The sequence below is a fragment of the Crocuta crocuta genome, unplaced genomic scaffold (genome assembly GCF_008692635.1).
Source record: "Crocuta crocuta isolate KB4526 unplaced genomic scaffold, BGI_CrCroc_1.0 scaffold78, whole genome shotgun sequence".
NCBI classification, from domain to species: Eukaryota; Metazoa; Chordata; class Mammalia; order Carnivora; family Hyaenidae; genus Crocuta; species Crocuta crocuta.
Genome location: NW_027532617.1, coordinates 344,603 through 365,612, shown reverse-complemented (window position 1 = coordinate 365,612; position 21,010 = coordinate 344,603). Strand labels below are relative to the sequence as shown.

Below are 21,010 nucleotides of genomic sequence, written 5' to 3'. Positions count from 1 at the left end.
ACATAGGAATGGTATACATTTAAGATGTGTAACTTGATGTTTTGATATATGCATACATTGTGAACTGATCACCATACTCAAGCTAGTTAATATATCCATGAAACTACATAGTTAACTGTGTGTGTGTGTGTGTGTGTGCATGCGCGCACGCACGCATGCTAAGAGCACTTAAGATCTCAAAGGGTACAAAGTTTCAGTTATGCAAGATGGAGTTCTGGAGACAGCAAGGTGACTATCGTCAATAGTGTACTTGAAATTTCCTACGAGGATAGATATTAAGAGTCCTTACCACAAGATGCCTATTCTTAAATGTTATATCTGGGAAGAAACTAGTTTTAATATAAAGGTATTAGCAGCCATTTGAGACTAAGGTTGGCCAGTGGTTGTGGACATAAGCTGGTGACATTACTGAAATATAATATTTCCCTAATTTCCATGCCCTCAGAAAAATTACTGTAAAAAATTCAGAAATATNAAGCAGGCTCTAGGCTGTCCACAGAGCCCGACGCGGGGCTCAAACCCATGAACAGCGAGATCATGGCCTGAGCTGAAGTCGGACGCTCAACTGATTGAACCACCCAGGCGCCCCCCTCTTACTCTTTCAAATGAAAGTGTCCAACAAAAAGGAATGAATTACATAAGCAAATACAGACTATATTTAAAATACCAACCATCCTGTGTGCAAAAGTAGGTGTTTGCAAACAGTCAATCCTTCTTTGGACTGGTAAAGGAGACCCAATAGTAGAAAATAGANATTTATTTTTTAAAGTTTATTTATTTATTTTGAGAGAGGGAGAGAGAGAGAAAGAGAAAGGAGAGAGAGCACAAGTGGGGGGTGGGGCAGAGAGAAAGGGAGAAAGAAAATCCAAGCAGCTTCCGTGCTGTCATCACAAAGCCCGAGGTGGGGATCGATCTCATGAACTGTGAGATCATGACCAGAGCCAAAATCAAGAGTTGGACACTCAACTGACTGAGCCAACCAGGCGCTCCACAAAATACACTTAATTTTTAATAACAGTAATTCTGTCTTAGGACAATGGTGTCACATTTTGAGGAATATTCTCCCTCACTATTTTCTAGACTTTTATACATAAATGCGTGTTATTTATAAAATGAAATTAATACTGCTCTTTACCTTACTTTTCCCACTTATTAATGTATCAGAAATATCTTCTCATGTCAGTGAATATAGAACTACTTCATCATTGTATGTCTTCCCTGTGTCCTTTCAAGGGAGATTATAGTTTACCTAAACACTACCCCAACAGCGTCACATTTGTATCCCCCTTTCTTTTTTGTTTTTATGAACCATACTAAAAAACAGGAATTTATAGATATGTTACACTTTGTCTATCATATCTTTAGGAAAACTCTTAGATTTAGAATTCTTGAGTCAAAGAGTTTGATTTTTCTCTTAGAGCTATGGTTGGACATACATTGCCACATTCCCTTTTACTCTTCATCCTTAGTGTGTGAACATTCCCCTCCCTCCATTCATCTACCATCACTGAGAATTAGCAGTTTTTCTAATCTTTACCGATCTGATAAATGAACAACAGTGCCGCTTGATTACTATTAAGGTTGAACTTTTTCTTTTTTCATATGTTTATAGCAAGACAGTGTCTAGAGAGATTTTGTGAATAATCTGTTGATGTCCCTGGCCCACTTTCCATTGGGATATTTACTTTTTCCTTGTTTGTCAAATATATTTACATATTGATCTTTCGTCCTGTGTGTTAAAATATTTCCCAACCCAACACTTACCCTTTATTTTTTTAACTTTGTTAAGGTCCTATTTTCTGTACAAAAGTTTTAAATGTTTATGAAGTCAAAGCTATCAGTCCTTTCCTGTCTGATTTCCTGTGTGAGCATTTACACGCTGGCTTGTGGTCTTCCCCTGTTCTGCAGCTGGCATGCTGGGGCAGTACAATGTTGGTAACTGCAAAGGTGACATTCCTTACCCCAGGATGAGGGGTCAACAGAGGCGTTACTTTATAGCAGCTGAAAAAGTTCTTTGGGATTATGCTCCTCAAGGCTATAACAAGTTCAATGGTCTTCCCCTAAATGCCTCCGGCAGGTAAGCACTCTTGACTGGTGTTTCTCAGACTCTCATAAGAGAGGCACCTGTTAGACTTTTCCCTGTGACCTCATTTGTATTCACAGCCTATGAGCACATACGCATGGATGGCATAATGACACCACATAAGGAGTTCTGAGCTTCACAATGTACATAATGCTGAGAATTGGCAGAGTATTTATTGTTTCATGATTTTCTGGCTAAATCAAAGCACTACATTCATTCATTCATTCATCGAACATTTCTCGAGCACCTACTGTGTGCAAACTGCACACAGAAATACTAAGCTGACAGAAAATAGAATAAGGCCTTTACACATATGGAAGAGAATTTTGAAAAGAGAAGACAGGACCCTCTCCCAATGGAGGTGACCTGGCCAAGGAAAGTTACCTTTTTGGTTCAAGGGCAGCCTGATAATTTATGACTTCTCTATCCAGAATGTCTTTGTCCTACCTATCCAGCAAAATGTTACTTTTTCTTCAAATTCTAATGCCACTTCCTAGGTGAAGCCTCCCCTGACTCCTGAGTCATTATTAATCATTTTTGCTCCCATAGCATGTAGTATTTTTCAAACCAAATCTAACAGTTCATTAAGTGGATGTGAACTCTTGTGGCTTGTTATTATAGAATTCTGTGTAATGACGCCTGTGAAAGCATTTTAAAATGTATGATATGAAACAAGAATGATTTTTATTACCCTATGATCCCTTTTATGTTCCAGGTAATGTTTTTAAAATTCTCTTTGTGATTGATATGACATCATTTGTTTCTTTCATTGTAATTTCATTCATTCATTCATTCATTCATTCATTCGTTCCTCCACCAAAACAACACACCTGACCCAGCCTAAAGAATTTGTGTGAACCATCTATGAACATGTTTGATATCAACTCTCTTTTGACCAGTATTTCTCCATAAACTGAGTGAGAATTAACATTGAGAATTTTGTCTTAGAAGCCTTCCAGAATTCTGAAGCACCTTATGAAATATAAAATATTGAATTATATTTAGCTGATGTTTAGTGTGATATATGAAAGCACAACATAAAAAGCAACATGACCATTGCAGGGAGGTGCCTAAGACAGTCTTCCCACCCTCATGTTGGAAAGAAGTTGCATGCACAGAAGAGAAGTAACTGTGCAAGTTACAAACGAGATTAAGATGAGTTGTCCAGACAAGTGAGTCCTCTGGGCATTCAGAGAGCACTCAGATAGTCAGGGAACCCTGACTCAAGCAGGGTCCTAGAGAATAATAGAATTTATAAAAGTGAATAGTAAAGAGAGTAATTTTATATTATTTTTAATGTTTATTTATTTGAGAGAGAGAGAGCACATGAGTGATCAGGGGAGGGGCAGAGAGGGAGACAGAGACACAGACTCTGAAGCAGGGTCCAGGCTCCAAGCTGTCAGCATAGAGCCCTTTGCGGGGCTCGAACTCACAAACTGTGAGATCATGACCTGAGCTAAATAGGATACTTAACTGACTGAGCCACCCGGGCACCCCTAAAGAGACAAATTTTAGATACAGGGGTTATTTAGATCAAAGTGACTGGAGCAAATATTTGGATAGAACCATAGGGAGAGAACTAGGTAAACTGGATCTCAGTTGCAGAGGGCCCATAATCTTTTTGAACTTGATTTGATTAGCAGTTGCACGGAGTGAAGATGTTGGAGCAGGTAAATAACTGTGGATATCACCATCTTGGAGATTAATATTATAGTAGTGTGTATGCTGAGGGGAAGCCCCAAGTGAGCCAATGGAAAAGAGAGGGTGCCGAGAGAGCAGTTGGAGCCCCATGTAATGTTGCAAATAGAAGGTGATGAGGGCGGGTACTGAGGTTGGGGCAGTGGGAAGAAAGGAAAGGAAAAAGATGCCAAAAGGCCAAAAGGAAGGATGCAGAAAAAGGCTACAAAATAAGGGTGAACAAGATAAAGGGATTCGGGCAGAGAAAGAAGACAAAGTCAGCCTGTGTGACTTCAAGAGTGAAGGCACTATCAGCAGAAATAAGGAGTCTAGGATAGTGGTAGTCAGAGTTTGTGTTATTGTATTTGCACTTGAAATTTTGCTTTCATGTATATAGTTCATAGGATAATTCCACTGATGAAGCTATTTGATTAACTAGACACTCCATTCCTTAATCAGGCCAGATATGAAAGAGCTACTAGATGCAGAGACTATTCATATTGACATCAGCGAGCGATAGAGGGACACTTACTCTGCAAAGAAGCCAGTTAGCTCTTTACTTTGTAGGACACCATTCCGGGACTCCGACACTGGTTAAGTAAGGAGTTCCCTCGTGCTTTCTTCAGTTGTTGGACTTCTGGGGAAGAAAGTACAGTGGCTGAGAGAGGAATGAGCTTGACCATCATCCAGCCCTCCAGAGACTTTCAAAGCTGCCTGATTAATCCTGGGAACTTAGTTGAAGACCGTTCCATCCTTCCTGGGGAGATGGGTGGGTGGATGAGCTAAGGATAAGGAAGCTCATAATTAAGGCATCTGGCGCGTATGTAGAGATGTGCTCTCAGTCAGGTTCCTATTCTTTACACAGTGACTCCGAGCTCTACTTCACACAAGGGGACAACAGAATTGGAGGAAAATATTGGAAGGCTCAGTATACGGAGTATGTTGATGCAACTTTTACTCGAAGAAAGAGACTCTCTGAGGCAGAAGCCCATCTTGGAATTCTTGGTAGAATAAAACCATCTGTCATGTTTTGAATGGGGGGAGATGCTTTAGTGGGGCGTATATGTCTGCATGGAATGACTCTCCCTCTCCTGCGTATACTCACTTTCCTCTGCCTCTTTTCATCCTCTTCTCCCTCCTCCTTTTGATATTTTTCAGGCCCCGTCATCAGGGCAGAGGTGGGTGATACCCTGTTAGTGACCTTTGCCAACAAAGCCGACAAAGTCTACAGTATTTTGCCTCACGGCGTCATCTATGACAAGGCCTCTGATGCAGCCCCAAACATAGATGGTGAGTCTCAGCCTGGCCTCTGGGAGGAAAGAAGTTGAGTGAACAGAAGACTTAGAACTGGATAGATTTGGTTCAATTCCTGGTCCCTTTTCTTACCAGCCCTGTGAGCTTGTGCTATCATTTAAATTTGCTGAATTTTATTCTTCTCCCCTACTGAGGCAGGAGGAGCTGGAGAGAAATCAGGGCAGTATCTGCCCCACAGTGGGTACTTAGGAGATGCTGATGCCTTTCCTTCTCCCTCAGTAATGTAATAAAGCTCAAAGTGAGCTACATTCACAGTCACCCCTACTTCCCTAAGATGGAGAGATTTTCAGCCACGGACTGTTGCAGGGGATTCTGTGGGTGAAGGCTGAGGAAAAATCTGACTTCCAATGTTTGGCTGACATCAAAATCTTACACATGGTCTTTGCTTAGTCTCTGTTGACAAATATTTATTTAAAACCAGTCTTGTGTGCTTACCATCATATATGGCCTCTCATCACAGAGGAGGTAGTAGAGACTCTATATATTAAAAAGGCAGTTTCTGCCCTGTGGCTGCAAGAACTATCTTCCACTCATGACACTGCTATTGGGAAACTCCTGATGCCCTTGGAGGCCTTCTCCATTAGGGCAACAGACATCATGAGTTCTGGGATACTTCTTCATGCCCAATGATGGGGCTAGGCCCAGTCCAGAGCAGCTTCGAGGTGATGGTGAAGGAACAGAGAAGGAAGCAATGGAGGGAGAATTCCCCCTCCTCAGACCTGTCATCAGTCTCTCCACCTGGAGCATAATCTTTTGTACCTGCACTTCCTTGGTCAAAATGCTCACAAATACTGTGTGTGTGTGTGTGTGTGTGTGTGTGTGTGTGTGTGCAGAAAGAACACTGGTGATAATCCAAATGTCTATATTTTCTATTGTTCAGCTTAGCAAACTTATTGGGCATCTTTTTGCAAAACTCTGAACAAGATGCAGAGAGTTTCTGATCTCAGTCTAGCTGGAGAGACTCAGTGTGTTCATTTGGCAATATAGCATGCAGACTGAGTGCAAAAGTCTTGGGAATCAGACAGCCCTGAGTTTGAATTCCAGATCTGCCACTCATCAGCCTTGTCACCCTGAGTTCACCTGCCTCCTCTATCTTATGGTTATTTTGGGTTATTTCTTAGTTCAACCTTCTAGATTTCAAACTGTTTTTTTAGGATTTTTTTTTTTTTTGCATTTCATGTTTTAGCATTTATTTCTTTTTGAGAGAGAGAGAGGCAGAGAGAGAGAGAAAGAGAGAGAGAGAGAGAGAGAGAGACAGAATCCCAAGCAGGCTCTCTGCTGTCAGCACAGAGCCCTTATCTGTGGCTCTAACTCACAAAGCTGTGAGATCATGACCTGTGCCGAAATCAAAAGTCACGCTTAACCAACTGAGCTCCCCAGGTGCCTTCAGAAGATAGGTCTCTTTCTTAACTTTTTGGGATAGCCTCCTCAATGTTGATGTTAATATAGTCCACATATGAAGGCACTCAGTGATATTTTATGGATTTACATTTAACTGTTAAATAGGCAATTGTCACTCTTTTAATATTTGCTAAACCTAGTATTTGAGTAAGAAATAACATCTATGAAGATACTAAATGTAATTTCTGAAGAAGATCACCCTTTGGTCTAAGCTTCTATCTCATAAAACAGCAGACTGTGGCAGTGGCCTCCCTGGTAGGCTGCACTCGTGAGAACAACTGTCCTACAAAATACATCATCAGAGAGAGAGAGACCCCACGGCTGGAAGACCCAGTCCGACATGTTTAATGTTCTTGGCTCTGGCTTTGAGTAACTTTCATTTACCTCCTCAGGATTTCTGAAACCAGGGGCACATGTTAAGCCGGGTGAAACCTTCACATACAAATGGACAGTGCCTGAAAGCGTAAGCCCAATGGCCAGTGATCCCCCCTGTCTGACCTACCTTTACTTCTCAGCGGTTAAGCCAATTCAGGACACCAGCTCTGGCCTTGTCGGGCCCTTGCTAGTCTGTAAAAAGGGCGTTCTCAATGCTGATGGGACACAGGTAGGCCATCAAAGATCACCAGGCTCTTCTCAGGCTTGTATGTGGGAGACACCAGGAATATCTAGGGGTTAACTAGTAATGAAGGGTCAAGTACAAAGAGGGGTTCTTTCTCCTCCCTCTTAATATTGATTTCTACATAATGCGTATTTTATTTTATATTTTGTAAATTTAAGATCTGAGCTTAAATTTAATGTAATTTTAATGTAAAGTTAAGCTCTGAAAGTTACAGATGCCCACCCAGAAACCCAGGATTTCTACTTGTTGTGGATGGGATTCAGTGGGTCCCTTTCCCTGTGTACTGCTTTGATTGTAGAATTGTCAGAGGTCCACATGGAATGTGAATTGGGATCCTTTCTTATTGGACAAGGTTTCTCAGACTTGGCTACATGGGGGACCTTTTAAACATCTTTTATTCAGGGACTCCAAACCAATTAAATCAGAATCTGCAGGTGCTTTCCAGTGTGCAGCCAAGGCTGAGAACCACTGTAACTCACCGCTGTAAGCCGGAACTTAATCATTATGGTTAAAGGCACAAGAAAGCATGTAGATAAATTCTTGCAAGTCCCAACTTTGAGGCTCCCCTGGTTGCACTGACTAGCATGGCAAAGCATAGCATTTTAAGCTATGTCTACATGATATTAAACACATTGATGAAAAGAGGAAAATCTAATCATATAACCATTGTGATTTACTTCACCAGTCAGAAATAGCAAGACTATTTACTTAAATGATATATTTTATGATGTTTGGCATTATAAGCACTCAAGGGAATTTCTAGGTAGAGGACACAAAGTGTCTTGGTCCACTTCAGACTTTCATTTCCCTGCATAAAGTTCCGATCTTAGAAATGTCTATTATAGGCTGTGTCCCTGGCCCTTGGAATCAGCCCTCAGTAATATATATACAATTAGACTGAATAATTGCACTGTGCAACAACAATCAAGCAGAATGACTATCCCTATTTTTAAATAAAATGTTTTATTTTGACACAGAGACTTCACGCATGCATGTATGCACAAGTGGGGAGGGGCAGAGAGAGGGAGAGAGATGGAATCTCAAGAAGGCTCCACGTTCAGCATGGAGCTGTTAAATACCTGAGCCCAGGAAATTGAGTGGCAGAAAACTTCTGTAAAGTGGCTCTAATTTTGCCCCAAGTGCATCTATTTAATGGTAGCTTGAATGCTTGCTAGAAGCACCTTATGGTATGTGAGGGAGTTGTTGCCTCAGCCAAATACTGTTCATGGTCAACCCATTTACACAACATTCACAAAAAAATTAACAGTAACCCAAAATACTCCCTTCTTGGGATTTGGCTGAGACAGAGATCCATTTGTCCAGACAGAAAGTTATTTTTCAATGCAATAAATACTTATGAAACCCATACTGAACCAGGCCCTCTATAGGTAACAGAACAGTGGCTTCTGCAACAGCCACTTAAACTCCGTTTGTCTATCCACCTGTATATACCTCCCATATACTTTTTATTTTGAATAGTTTTAGATTTATATAAAAGGGGCAAAAAAAACCCCACAAAGAATTCCCATATATCCTTCACCCAGATTGCCCAAATGTAAACATTTTGCCTCATTTGCTTTATTAGCTTTCTCTTTATTTTTCTGAGTTTTTTCCCCTTGAACCATTTGAGGTAGGTTATAGACGCGACGTCTCTTCAATGTGTTTCCTAAAAGCAAGGTCACTTTCTGACATAAACACAATGTAATTATCCAAGTCAGGAAATTAGCCTTGACACTGTACTATTATCAAAGCTGAGTACCCTTTAAAATGTTGCTGTCTTTATATGCTTTATAATAAAAGGAAAACATGTTTTTCCTTGACCAAGCTCTGATCTAGATCATGCATCATCTCCTCTTTAAGCCCCTCTTTCTCCTGTGACCAGTTTCATTACTGGGAAACAAGTGTGACTTTTCTAAAATGCAAATAAGATCAAGCAATATCCATGCTAAACACCCTCCAGTGACTTTCTATCACACTTGGAATAAAAATCTACATTTCTTTGCTGAGATCTATGTGGCCCAGCCTCCAACCCCTTTGATAGATCTCACACACTCCGTCATGCCTACTTATGCTCCATCCACATAAGCTTACTGTTCCTTGAACAGGCCAAGCTTATCCTTGGCCTAGAGCCCCCTTACTAGGCTCCCTCTGCCTGGAATGCCTTCTTCTGACCTTTACATGGCTGGCTTTTCCTAGCACCTCCTTAGAAAAGTCTTCTCTGATCACCAAGCTAAAATCATATACTATTACATCACTTACCACCGTAGGACATTTTTTTTTGTTTGCTTTTTATGTGTTACAGTATATTTCTCCCAACAAGAATGTAAGTATCATAGAGCAGGAGACTTGTCTGTCTTATCTCCATTTCCCAGGACAATGCCTGGTGCATTGTTGAAACTCAACCAATATTTATGGTTGAATGAATGAAATATAGGGTAAGCACTCTTACCTTCAAGGTCATATTAAGAAGTTTTGTTAACAGAAAATATCACATTACACACACTTAAGCACTAGATGCGTGGCCTGTAAATAGACACTAAAAATTCCAGGACAAGCTTATTTGCAAAACTCACTTCCTACATCCACGTTTTAAACATTCAGAGTTGTGTGAAGGACCATGGTTCAGACATCCCAAGTTCCCTGCTGCTGTGGGAACCTAAAACACACTGATGTTAAGTGCTCTGTACAAAATAGCTTTGTGCTGCAGACGCCAGCCATCACTCAGATGCATTCCACGCACGCAGGTTCTCTGAAGAAACAGAACCACAAGGATGTGTGTGTAGATGGAAGCAGACTTGTTATAAGGAGTTTGTTTACATGATTATGGGGGCTAACAAGTTCCAGGTCCTGCAGGGAGAGTTGGGAGGCAAGAGACCAGAGGGCTCAAGGCCCAGGAAGAGCCTTTGTTTAAGTTTGAATCTGAAAGCAGAAAAAAGCTGATGTTCCACTTCAAAGACAGGAAGAATTCCTTTTTACTCATGGGAGGGTCAAACCTTTTGTTCTACTGTGTCTTTCAACTGATTGGATGTGGCCTACCCACATCGGAGAGGGCAATGTGCTTTACTCTGCCATTTAAATGTTAGTCTCATCCAAACACACCTTCATAGAAACACTCAGAATAATGCTTAATCTAATATCTGGGCACCTGTGGCTCAGTCAAGTTGATATATAAAATTGACCTTCACATGGGTTATCACCATGTAATATCACCTACTTTCCAACCTTTTCCTGGGTTAATTCCCCACCCTCATAGACCTCGTTACCTTCCAAATGACTCTCAGGTGATGAGGTTCTTCAACTCAATGCCTTTCAGTCATTCCTTCTTGTCTTATGGACAGTTGCAATCACAGCTAATAATCATAATTAACATTGAACACATAGTATCTGCCAAATGTTGTGTTGTGTGCATTACCTATATTATCTAACTTAATCTTCACCAAAAAAATGGAAAGTGGAGCCTACCCTTATTCTCATTTTTCAAATGAAGGAATTAGAGCTTAGAGAGGACAAATCAGAGAGAGAGAGAGAGAGAGAGAGAACAAGTGTGAGTAAGCCCAGAGCATGGAGGGCCTGGGAAGGAGAATAAGAGTGATGACCAGACTGAAAGCAAGAGTCCCACAGTGTAGGAAACTTCTGAGCAAGGATCTATTTCCTCTGAGCAAGTCTCATGGGGAGGGAGAAGGATATAAACAGAAAGATGAAGCATTAAGGTATAAAATGAATTGATCAGAATCATGCTCAGAATCCTGATTTACAAAGTGACTCAGCTCATGTTGGTCCTAATTTACTTTGTGTTCACATTGAAAGTGAAGTAGAGGTTTGAATTCCTCCAACCTGTACTTTTTATACAATTATGTCTTTCTTCTCTATAGAAAGGAATAGACAAGGAATTTTATCTACTATTCACAGTCTTTGATGAGAATCTGAGCAGGTATCTTGATGAAAACATTCAGAGATTTACATGGCGTCCCTTCAGTGTTGACAAAGAAGACAAAGATTTTGTGAAGTCCAACCGAATGCATGGTATGAAAAATGTCTTTCCCTTCTGTAAAGGATTTGATGTGAAAAGTTTGGGGATATTTTAACTGTCTTGATTTTGGTTTCTTGGATATTGTTCTTGGTCAAGAGCATTGTTTCATGACTTCACCTCACAAGGTCTGGTGAAATCTCCTATCTCCCAGGGACGTTGTATAACTTAATATTTCTGAAATACTTCATCAGCTTTAGATGAAGCAACACAAAATATGAACCAGCAAAGACTGAAGTACCTTATAAATGTAGAAAATTATTGACAAAATGCCCTCCCTTGGGTTTGTAATAGTATCACTGAGGCTGATAATCCAAGTGGTAATTGAAGATGATCATTACACAACAAAGCATCTCTTCTCAAGTTGCATAAAGAACTGTCTCAAGTGATAATGTGTAAAATATTAGTGATTCTCATCCCAGATCTTATTTAGAAGGAATTACTTAATTCTCTTTCTCTTTCTTATATCTGTTGTAACTGCCTCATAATTGGTGTGATCTCATTAGCCTTGGGCACATCACCCAAGTGGCAGAGCAGTGAGCGAGAGTCAAATCCCAAATAACTACAAGAGTGTGCAGTCAAAAAGGGGACTAAAGGAAGCACTGTAAGATAACACGTGCTAAATTGCTTGTTTTAGGACCAAGGACAATATCTATTTATTGTCTTTAAAACATTATAGGAGAATAAGAAAATAGACCCTAATCTTCTTTCCCCACAAGGAAGTCCAAGGTTCCAAGTGACCCACAGCAACCAGCTTACACACTCCTATGGTCTTGGATACTTTATGACAATAGTCTCCTCTTGGATCAATGAAAAGCATAGAGTAATGCATTTTCAGTACCATTCTCTACAAAATTTTTGTTATAACCGAGTAACAAAATTTATTTCCAAAGTTCATAGTAGCCAAAAAAAAAAAAAAAAAAAAAAGGAAGAATAAAGTAGAATGAGGAAACTTGGCAATTCCTTAGTGGAGAAGCTAAGTTGCAAAAGAAACTTATCCTAAGAGAGGCCTGTAAGGAGAAAATATTAAACAACCTAACGGACCATGTCACATCCAGCTCCATCATATTTTGGACACAGAGAGCATGTCATCTTTAAAACAAAATGCAGGGAGAACAATGTATTTTAATTTAAATTTTTACATTAATTATAAATGAAATTCTGTCTCCAGTCTTGCTTGCATGGAGTATGAGGAAAAATGATGGCAACAATACCAAAGAGAAAGTGCTTCTCTTTTAGGATGAAAAAGAGGCTTATCTACAGTGGTTCTTGGGTTCGTCAACAAATATCTAGGTTAGAGCACAACTATACACAAAAAGGCAGAACAGTGTAACTTCTTTACCAGACCTCATCATGGTCCTTGACTACCTTTATCTGACATTATAACCAGCAATGACATCATTCTTTCAGTAAGTTTTTTAAGAGTACTGTTAAACAAACAAAAAATAAACAAACAACAAACAAAGGTGTTTGTTGAATGTATGAATGAATGTTCTAGAAAGAGAAGATTTAAACCGGAGTTCCACGGCAAGAGAAGACTCTCTCTCAGCCACCCAAGGACTAAATTATTAGTACGTCAATTTACAATATCTCTTTAACATTCAATGGACAGGATTTACATAATTTATTTGCAAAAGCAAAGATTTTTTTCAGAAAATGTAATGTTCTCAAAGCGTCCAGGCTTCTTAGATTTTCTACTATAATCCCAGATATTTGAGTAAAATTACCAAGCACTATTGCTTCTGCAGACACAGAAATAAAAAGCAATTTTGTAATTACAACACAAGATTATTTATGTGTGTTATAGGTCTTCTTTCCTACTATGGGCATTAGTAAGGATTGGGACAGGGATAGAATCTTTATTTCTCTATGGACATCACATATGAGACATAATCATATGTAGTCACCTCTCAAAGAGTGCTATTCAGGTAATGCATTCATCCCCCACAGAGCGGGAATGTGGTTTCTAAATTCTTTTCAAGACAGTGCTCCAGGGAGCCACTGTCAATGGATTGAGGTTGATATAAGAGGAAAACACTTCATTTCTGGAGATACAGAAGGTTTTCATATCTAAGTAATCATTATTCAAAGTCCCTTCAGTTATTTTATTGAGGTAGGGAAATAAAACTTACCAAAAGGCAAAATTATTTAATCAAAGACTAGCCTGTTATGAACTTGGCATCCTTCACCCCAAAAAAAATCCCTCTTCACTGACCAGACATGCAAAATAATATCAATCAATTGCTAATCTTTCAAATGATGCAGGTTCCATGAAGTCAGTAATGAGATGTCTGATAACTTCTGGAATCAAATGTAAATCCATTGGTAAATGAAGACTGACAAAATTAAGTGAATTAACAACCAAGGAAGAGACACTTAAGGGAGATAACAGGATAAGAACCTCAGAAGAAAATGATTTTCAAATCACGAGTTTTAGAGCGAAATTTGGGGAAAATGGCAAAGTCCATAAATATTTTCACAAGGATGATACTCTTTCTAATCTGCAAAACTAAAATGTGAAATGAAGGATATCATATTACATTGTCAAACAGTTTTGTCAGAAAAAATTATGCCAGAAAACAACCTGATTTATTCCTTATTGATTCTTAGGATTTGTGCCCTTGTGTATACATTGCTATATATAATATTTTCACAATTTTAGTATATTTTCATTATTCATTGTTCTTCTTAGCCTCCATTTTGGATTGAGTCACTGTGTGACTTTTCTCTAGTATGTAAGGATCTTCTGTAAATAGTTTGAACTTGAATGATTGAACAGACCGCCCCCACACACTGATAATCCTCAACTAAAAGGGTGTGTTTTCTATATCTACAAAATCATAATGGGCTCTGACTATCTTTTTCCTTTCATTTAGCTATTAATGGCTATATGTATGGCAACCAGCCAGGCCTAAGCATGTGCAAAAAGGATAGAGTTTCCTGGCATATGATTGGAATGGGCACTGACACTGATATGCACGGAGTTCATTTTCAAGGGAACACCATCCACCTACGAGGGACTCACCGCGACACCCTGGCCCTGTTTCCTCATACCTCCACAACAGTGTTCATGCAGCCGGACCATGCAGGTAAACCTGGCAGGGCCATCTCAGGTGACCAAATTCCTGTCTTCATACATATACCCTTAGAGTCCTCCCCTGGAATAAATTGGTTGAATTTGGGCACTTCAGGGCAATAAGGAAAGACATGTCATTTGGGTTACAATCAAATAATCTTAATTATTTTATTCCAACACATATTAGAAAGGACATGGGGAGGCATCTAAAATGACACAATGAGGAAGTTCTCTAAATGATCTTGCCACCCAAATCTTAGGAGAATGCTCTTGATTCATTCCCAGGAATGATTCAACCTCAAGAAAGAGGATATTTCTTGTTCTCTTGAAGCACTAACATATTAGTTGCTGCTCTGAAACTTCTACCAGGCATGGACAGCCCAGTGGATGCTTCCAGGTGATAGACGTGACCTGGCTTCCCTTCTCTATAGACTGATAGCAGCCTTTTGATAAGGTATTAGAGTACTTCTCCATTTTCATTCTACTGGGCACCGTTAGTTTCCCTAGAGTGTAAGCTGCACTGGGTCTGAAGTCCACGGAGGGCCCATTGAAACACCAGTACTCATTCCTTCTCTTAGAGATTCCCAAGCTAATTGGATAATTGGGGCATTTTTATAAAAGATACAGAACAACACATAGCTCATTTGGAAAATAAGGATAGCCAATGCCATGGGCATTCAAAATGTTTCTCCAATCCAACTTTTTCATTAGTCTTAAAAAGAAACCAATATACTACCCAAGATGAGTACTTGCTGACTCTGTCTCCTTTATGAATTGAGGTCTACTTCTTTGTTTCACACTAGAAGTGCAGTTTAGATGCCTCTCAGTGTCATTGGTTAAACACTTAGGACTTGTGCTTCAAAACTTTTGTCCAAGAACTGCCTGAAATTAGGAGTTCCATAATCCTTGCCTTATAGACTTTGAGTGTTTAACCTTTCTACAATTATGACTCACCGAAACCAAGGGATGCCTTGGACACAATGATTTTTGTTTTTGTTTTTTAAATATGCTCTTCAAGACAGAAGATGAGAGAGAAGGGAAACAGCCAGTTTTAATCCATAGAAATGGGCATTCAAAGTGGCAGTTGGCTGGAATAATTTTAGATACTTAGTTAATTATTTCTGTGCCTTGGGTATTACACATGTTGTACCCTACAAGCTTCTAAAGAGTTTATGACAATGTTTTCCAGCTTATGTTTTGTGGTGAGTATAAATCTGTGACTGGTTAACAGGATGGCCATTTGGGGCAAAACAGGAGACCCTAGGCTTTCACTCAATTTTTTTTCTTTGTTCTTTTTTTTAAAAACACTTTATTGAGATATGACTGGTATACAAAAGCCTGTTGATATTTAATATGTACAAATCAATGAGTTTGTTAAGCATCTTTTCATGTGTCTGTTAGTTATCTGTGTGTCTTCTTTGGAGAAATGCCTGTACATGAATTCTGCCTATTAAAAAATTGGATTATTTATTTTTTGAATTTTGAGTTGTATCAGTCTTTATATATTTTGGATACTAAAGCTTTATTGGATATGTCATTTGCAAATATCTTCTCTCATTCAATAGATTACCTTTTAGTTTTGTTGATTGCTTCTTTCACTGTAGCAGAAACTTCTTATTTTAATGTAGTCCCAGTAGTTTAGTTTTGCTTTTATATCCTTTCCCTCAGGAGACGTATGCAGAAAAGTGTTGTTATAGCCAATGTCAGAAAGATTACTGCCTGTGCTCTCTCCAAGGATTTTTATGGGTTCAGGTCTCATATTTAAGTCTTTAATCCATTTTGAGTTTACTTTTGTGTGTGGTGGAAGATAGTGGTCCAGTTTCATTCTTTTGCATATAGCTGTCCCAGTTTTCTCACCATCATTTGTTGAAGAGACTGTCTTTTTCCCATTGTCTATTCATTCCTCCTCCTCACATTTTATATAGTCAATTCCTCTTGTCGGCATTATGTAGGGAAATCTAGTTGATTTTTTTTCATTTCTTCTGGCATAATGTAGACCTACCATCGGTAATGAGAACCTCCTTTGCTCAAAGGACTCATGAAGTAATAATACACCTGGCTTCAATAATAATATCTTACCTGTATATGGCACTTTATATAGTTTATGAAATCTTTTAGGGCATAACACATGATTTCAGAAATGTGCCCTGTTTGGACTTTGTTTCAAATATTAATGTTACAGGTAATTAGTTCATTTTAAACTGGACAGGGCTACGACAATCATACCCATCAGTGATTTTCCTGGAGCAACTATCTTCTAATAGGTGAGGACAATAGGGAAGACCCAGGGAAATCATTTCTTGGCAGCAGCTTCGCAAGTTTTAATTTTCCATTACTGATGAATTTCAAATGGTATCTTTCCCCTGGTAAATAAATATATTCAAAGTAACTTATTCCCCTTGGAGTCTGGCTTTAAAACACTATATGATATTGATATTTTAAAAATTCACCTTACCATTTATTTACTTGGGAATAAAATGCTATAGCTTGCGAGCAAACCAAATGCCGCACACAATGCCAAGCCATTTCCGTTTCAGGTATTTTCAGGGTGTTTTGCTCCACCATGCACCACTTCGTGAGAGGCATGAATCAGATATATGAGGTCAACAGCTGTGGCAACAAGGACCCTTCTGAGCAGCCGTACGGGATGATAAGAACCTTTTACATCGCCGCTGAAGAGGTAGAATGGGATTATGCCCCTAACAAAAACTGGGAGTTCGAAAAGCAGCACGTGGACGCAGGAGGGGAAAGGTACCACGGGCCAAGCCATCAAGTCTCTTGGGTGGGATTGCACGCACTCTGTAGACGTTTAGCAAATGTGAAAACCTAAACATCGCTCCGGTTTTGTCTGCACAATTCTGGCAGACAGAGACTTTTATAGGAGCGAAGAAGAGAAGGGAAGCTGCCTGTCCGCACCCAGGGAGGGGAGTCTGAAGGAAATCCATCTGGGGCGCCCCCATGCCAGAAGGCTCCATGCATCCCCACTTGCTTGCGGTGGCTGGTCCAAGTGTGGCTGTCCTAAGAATGCATGCACCTTTGAGCAACCGCCCAGGGTGAACGCGTTAGGGAAAGAGGCAGATCCCCGTGACTCAGGACTGTGAAGACCAAATGATAGGGAGGGAGGCAGAGGAGGGGAGCGCAGTGGGGTGAGCAGATGGACCGCTATAGATTGAGGAGTGTGGGGAAAGAACATCCATCTGGACGAGGAACAACCTAACAGTGGGAAGGAGGCATTGCCTTGGCAGAGATCCCAGAATTAGGGTGTGAAGAGCTGGTCTCTCTACTAGACCCTGTATCCAGAAAGTCCCCAGGATTGACCCTCCTGTGAGAGCACTGTCTGCCAATGCTAAACATCAAAGTGTCAGCAACGCTGGAGCCTGGGCAGGCTTGTGAGCGCTGGTCCCCCACCCACCCTAAGTATCCTTCATTTCCTGCTGGGATGTCCTGGGGTAGAGTCATGCAAGGTATAGACTGGGCACTGACCTGCAGACTTCCACCCTGAAGTTCATACCCTCCACTAAACAACAACCTGCCACTTAGGTATTTATTCCCTGTCCCCATATACAGACCAGGAGACTCAGTGCAGAGTTAAGACTAACCCCTAGTCATTGTCACTGGAATTGAACAAAGACCATTTTAAAAGACAAATCTGTGTTCTCACCACCAAGCATGGTAATTTCCATGTCTTTGTTCTTCTTTGTTGTTTATCATCAGGCTCCTCCCCCAAACTAATTCTCTTTAGCCATGTCACACATAGACTTCTCTGTACCCAAATGTTTCTAGTCTTAACATGTCTTTTTCTCTTCTTACTTGTTGGCCTGTTTTGAGGGTTTAGACACCTGGAAAAGAGAGTGTAACAGCATCACCTCATGGATAAATGAAGAAACAAAATGCCTCTTCCATTTAAAAAAGATTTGCCTCAGGGACAGGACAATTTAAAATTTACTCCATGACTCATCAACCCATTTATTAAACGAGATACTCCTCTCCTGCAAAACCAGTGCTGCCAATACAAGCTAAAGACTAAAACTGGTGCATTGGAAAATGAAATGAATCATAATTCAGCCTTTTCTAAAGTGATTCCTTTTACTAAAAGGCTGCTATAACTAACGAAATAATTGTATGCTAATTCTGTTGTGTGTATATTCTTTTTTTTTACATTCTTTTTTTTTTTTTTACAAATAGTTTATTGTCAAATTAGTTTCCACATAACACTCAGTGCTCATCCCCACAAGTGCCCTCCTCCATGCCCATCCCCCCCTCCCCCCCACATCCATCAGTCCTCAGTTTTTGTCAGCATTCAGGAGTCTCTCATGGTTTGCCTCTCTCCCTTTCCCCCACCATTTCCCCCCTTCTTCTCCCTCTTGTTTCTCAGTTAAGTTCCTCCTAATCCTCCTGTACGTACAAACATATGATATTTGTCCTTCTCTGCCTGACTTATTTCACTCAGCATAACACCCTCAAGGTCCATCCATGTTGCTACACATGGCCAGATTTCATTGTTTCTCATTGCCATGTAGTATTCCATGGCATAGATAAACCACATCTTCTTGATCCATTCGTCCGTTGATGTATATTCTTAGCCCTTATATTCTTAGTATAAGAAATATACCTTCCATGACTTTCTTGAGACTCTGTGTAATTTGTGTCGTCAGACCCCATGTATCTGGGCTGGCAGAAAGCTCTCGTCTCAGTCTTCCAGGATTGTCTTCAGTGACAATAGAGACAATAGAGAGGTGACATAGAGAGATAAAGCGTGCCCGATGTGTCTGTACTCTACCCTGCCACTCTGGATATTGCCCATAAATAACTAAAAACAAAACAGAATGAGAGCATGTTCACATACTCAAAGTACAACAGATCTGTAGATTAAAAACTCAGTAGATATTGAAATGACAGGTTCTCCTAGTGGCACATTTGTGGCACCTCTGTGGATCAGAGCCCAGGGACAAATACCCCTTATGCCCCTCCCCCCAATTGTTAGGCCTCTGCCCTTTGAGCCAAAGCCATGGCATGGACACACCCAGCTTTCAAACCACCTCTCACTATGGGTTGTCCCTGAGACATTTATTGTCCTGGTTAGCCCAGACCCTCTGCCTCGGTTATCATTCCCAGGGTTTCCTAAGAACACACTGCAAAGCCCTCGGGATCCCAGAAAAGCAGCCAATGGGACCATCAGCACAATGCCAGGGTTTGTGCAGTGGGAGAGAATTCGAAAAGAGAGAATAAGTTGTTCTAGAGAAAAAAGCCTGTATTCCCAGTACTCCTGAGTTTGTGGACTGATATGCATTTAATTTAACTACTCTGAGACTTGAGATGATGACTGCCATTTATTGAGCACCCACCCCATGCCAGGCATTTTGCTAGGGGTTTTACAAACCTTTTCTGATAAAGCCCCTCACGGTATGCTTGACCCATTGGCTCAGCTTTGGTCCAGCGTGTCACATGGCATCCCAGCAGGATTGTGGCAGAGCACGTGCTTACCTGGTGCTCAGTCTGTATCTGGCACAGCGCTTTACAGATCTTTACCCATAGATTCCTCACACCAATCCTGGGAGGCAAATGCCTTATTATCATCCCACTCTTCTGCAGAAGAGGAGAGCTGAGAAGCAGTAAAACGTGGCTCCGGAGGCATTTCTGTCACTACAACATGTGTTAGTAGGACTTCTGGAAAATAAAAGTAGAAGAAAGATTCTCTTCCCTCGGAAAGCATATGATCTAGGTCGAAGTTATACGTGCCTTTGTTAAGTACCTACTGTGTGCTAGGCATTGTATACAGTACTGGTGAAACAGTGCTGACAAGGGCAGGCGAGGTCCCTCCCCACACAGAATTCGTGGTTCATGGGGCAGACATTAGGACAAGCATATTGAGTGAGGCAATCGCTCTGGGAGAAGAAGTGCAGGGCACAGGGGGAGCTCATGGCAGTGCACGTGGCCCCACCTGGGGGAGAGGTGGTTAGGGAGAGCTTCAGAGAGGAAGTAACCTTTGTCCTGGGAGTTGAGGAATAGACCATTTGAAGAGGTGCCAAGAGTGTTCATGGCACAGGGAATAACACACGGAAGGCTGCAGGTGGAGGGGCATGTGGAGCTCAAGAGAGAATGTTTAGGATGACCAGAGCATAGAGTGTGTGGGTGCCAGTGAAGGGAAACAAGGCTTGGGGGAGGGGGTGACAGAGGCAGACAGTGAAGGCATGTGACAGCTAATTTGAAGAATTTGGCACTGGAAGCCATCATCAGGTTTTCCACAAGAACTCACTTGGAATTTATAGGTTAGGGTCACTCTGCCTATAAAGTAGAGGACGGAGGGAAGGGAGGAGTGTGGGTGGCAGGGAGAGTGATTAGGAACAACTCCAGTTAGTACAGGTAAGTGATGTGTGGGGCTTAGGTTAGAGTGCAGGTAATTTAATGGAGGGAAATGGTAGTATGGGAGACATAGTCTATTTTGTAGATAAAACCAATAGGTTTTTTTCTATCTTTTGTGATGGTGTATCTCAGTGATTGATTAAATCTATGCTTGATCCTCATTATTTGCAGATTCCCTATTTATAAATTTGCCTATTTGCTGAAATTTATTTGTAACACTCAAACCAATTTTTGTGGTGCTTTTGTGGTCGTTTAGAGGTATGCACAAAGCAGCAGAGTTTGTGCCTCCCAATGCGCACATTCCCAGCTGAGGTTAAACAAACAAAGCACCCCTCTGCCTTCTTGTTTCAGCTTTCACACTGTAAACAAGCATCCTCTTTGTGGTTTATTTAGTGCCACTTGTGCACACGTGGGCACGCTTTTCATTGGTGACTTAGCTGTTTAACATGG

General features: G+C 40.6%; 1 protein-coding gene across 1 annotated transcript in view; it reads left to right on the top strand.

Moving 5' to 3' along the window:
- The window catches only part of HEPHL1 (hephaestin like 1), an 81,026-nt gene that overhangs the window by 27,313 nt on the left and 32,703 nt on the right, over positions 1-21,010 (top strand). The window contains exons 6-12 of the mRNA XM_077780616.1: positions 1,909-2,077; positions 4,626-4,765; positions 4,919-5,050; positions 6,868-7,079; positions 10,967-11,117; positions 13,998-14,210; positions 16,735-16,948. Of these exons, the coding sequence (XP_077636742.1) occupies positions 1,909-2,077; positions 4,626-4,765; positions 4,919-5,050; positions 6,868-7,079; positions 10,967-11,117; positions 13,998-14,210; positions 16,735-16,948 (1,231 nt within the window). The remainder of the gene's footprint in view (positions 1-1,908; positions 2,078-4,625; positions 4,766-4,918; positions 5,051-6,867; positions 7,080-10,966; positions 11,118-13,997; positions 14,211-16,734; positions 16,949-21,010) is intronic.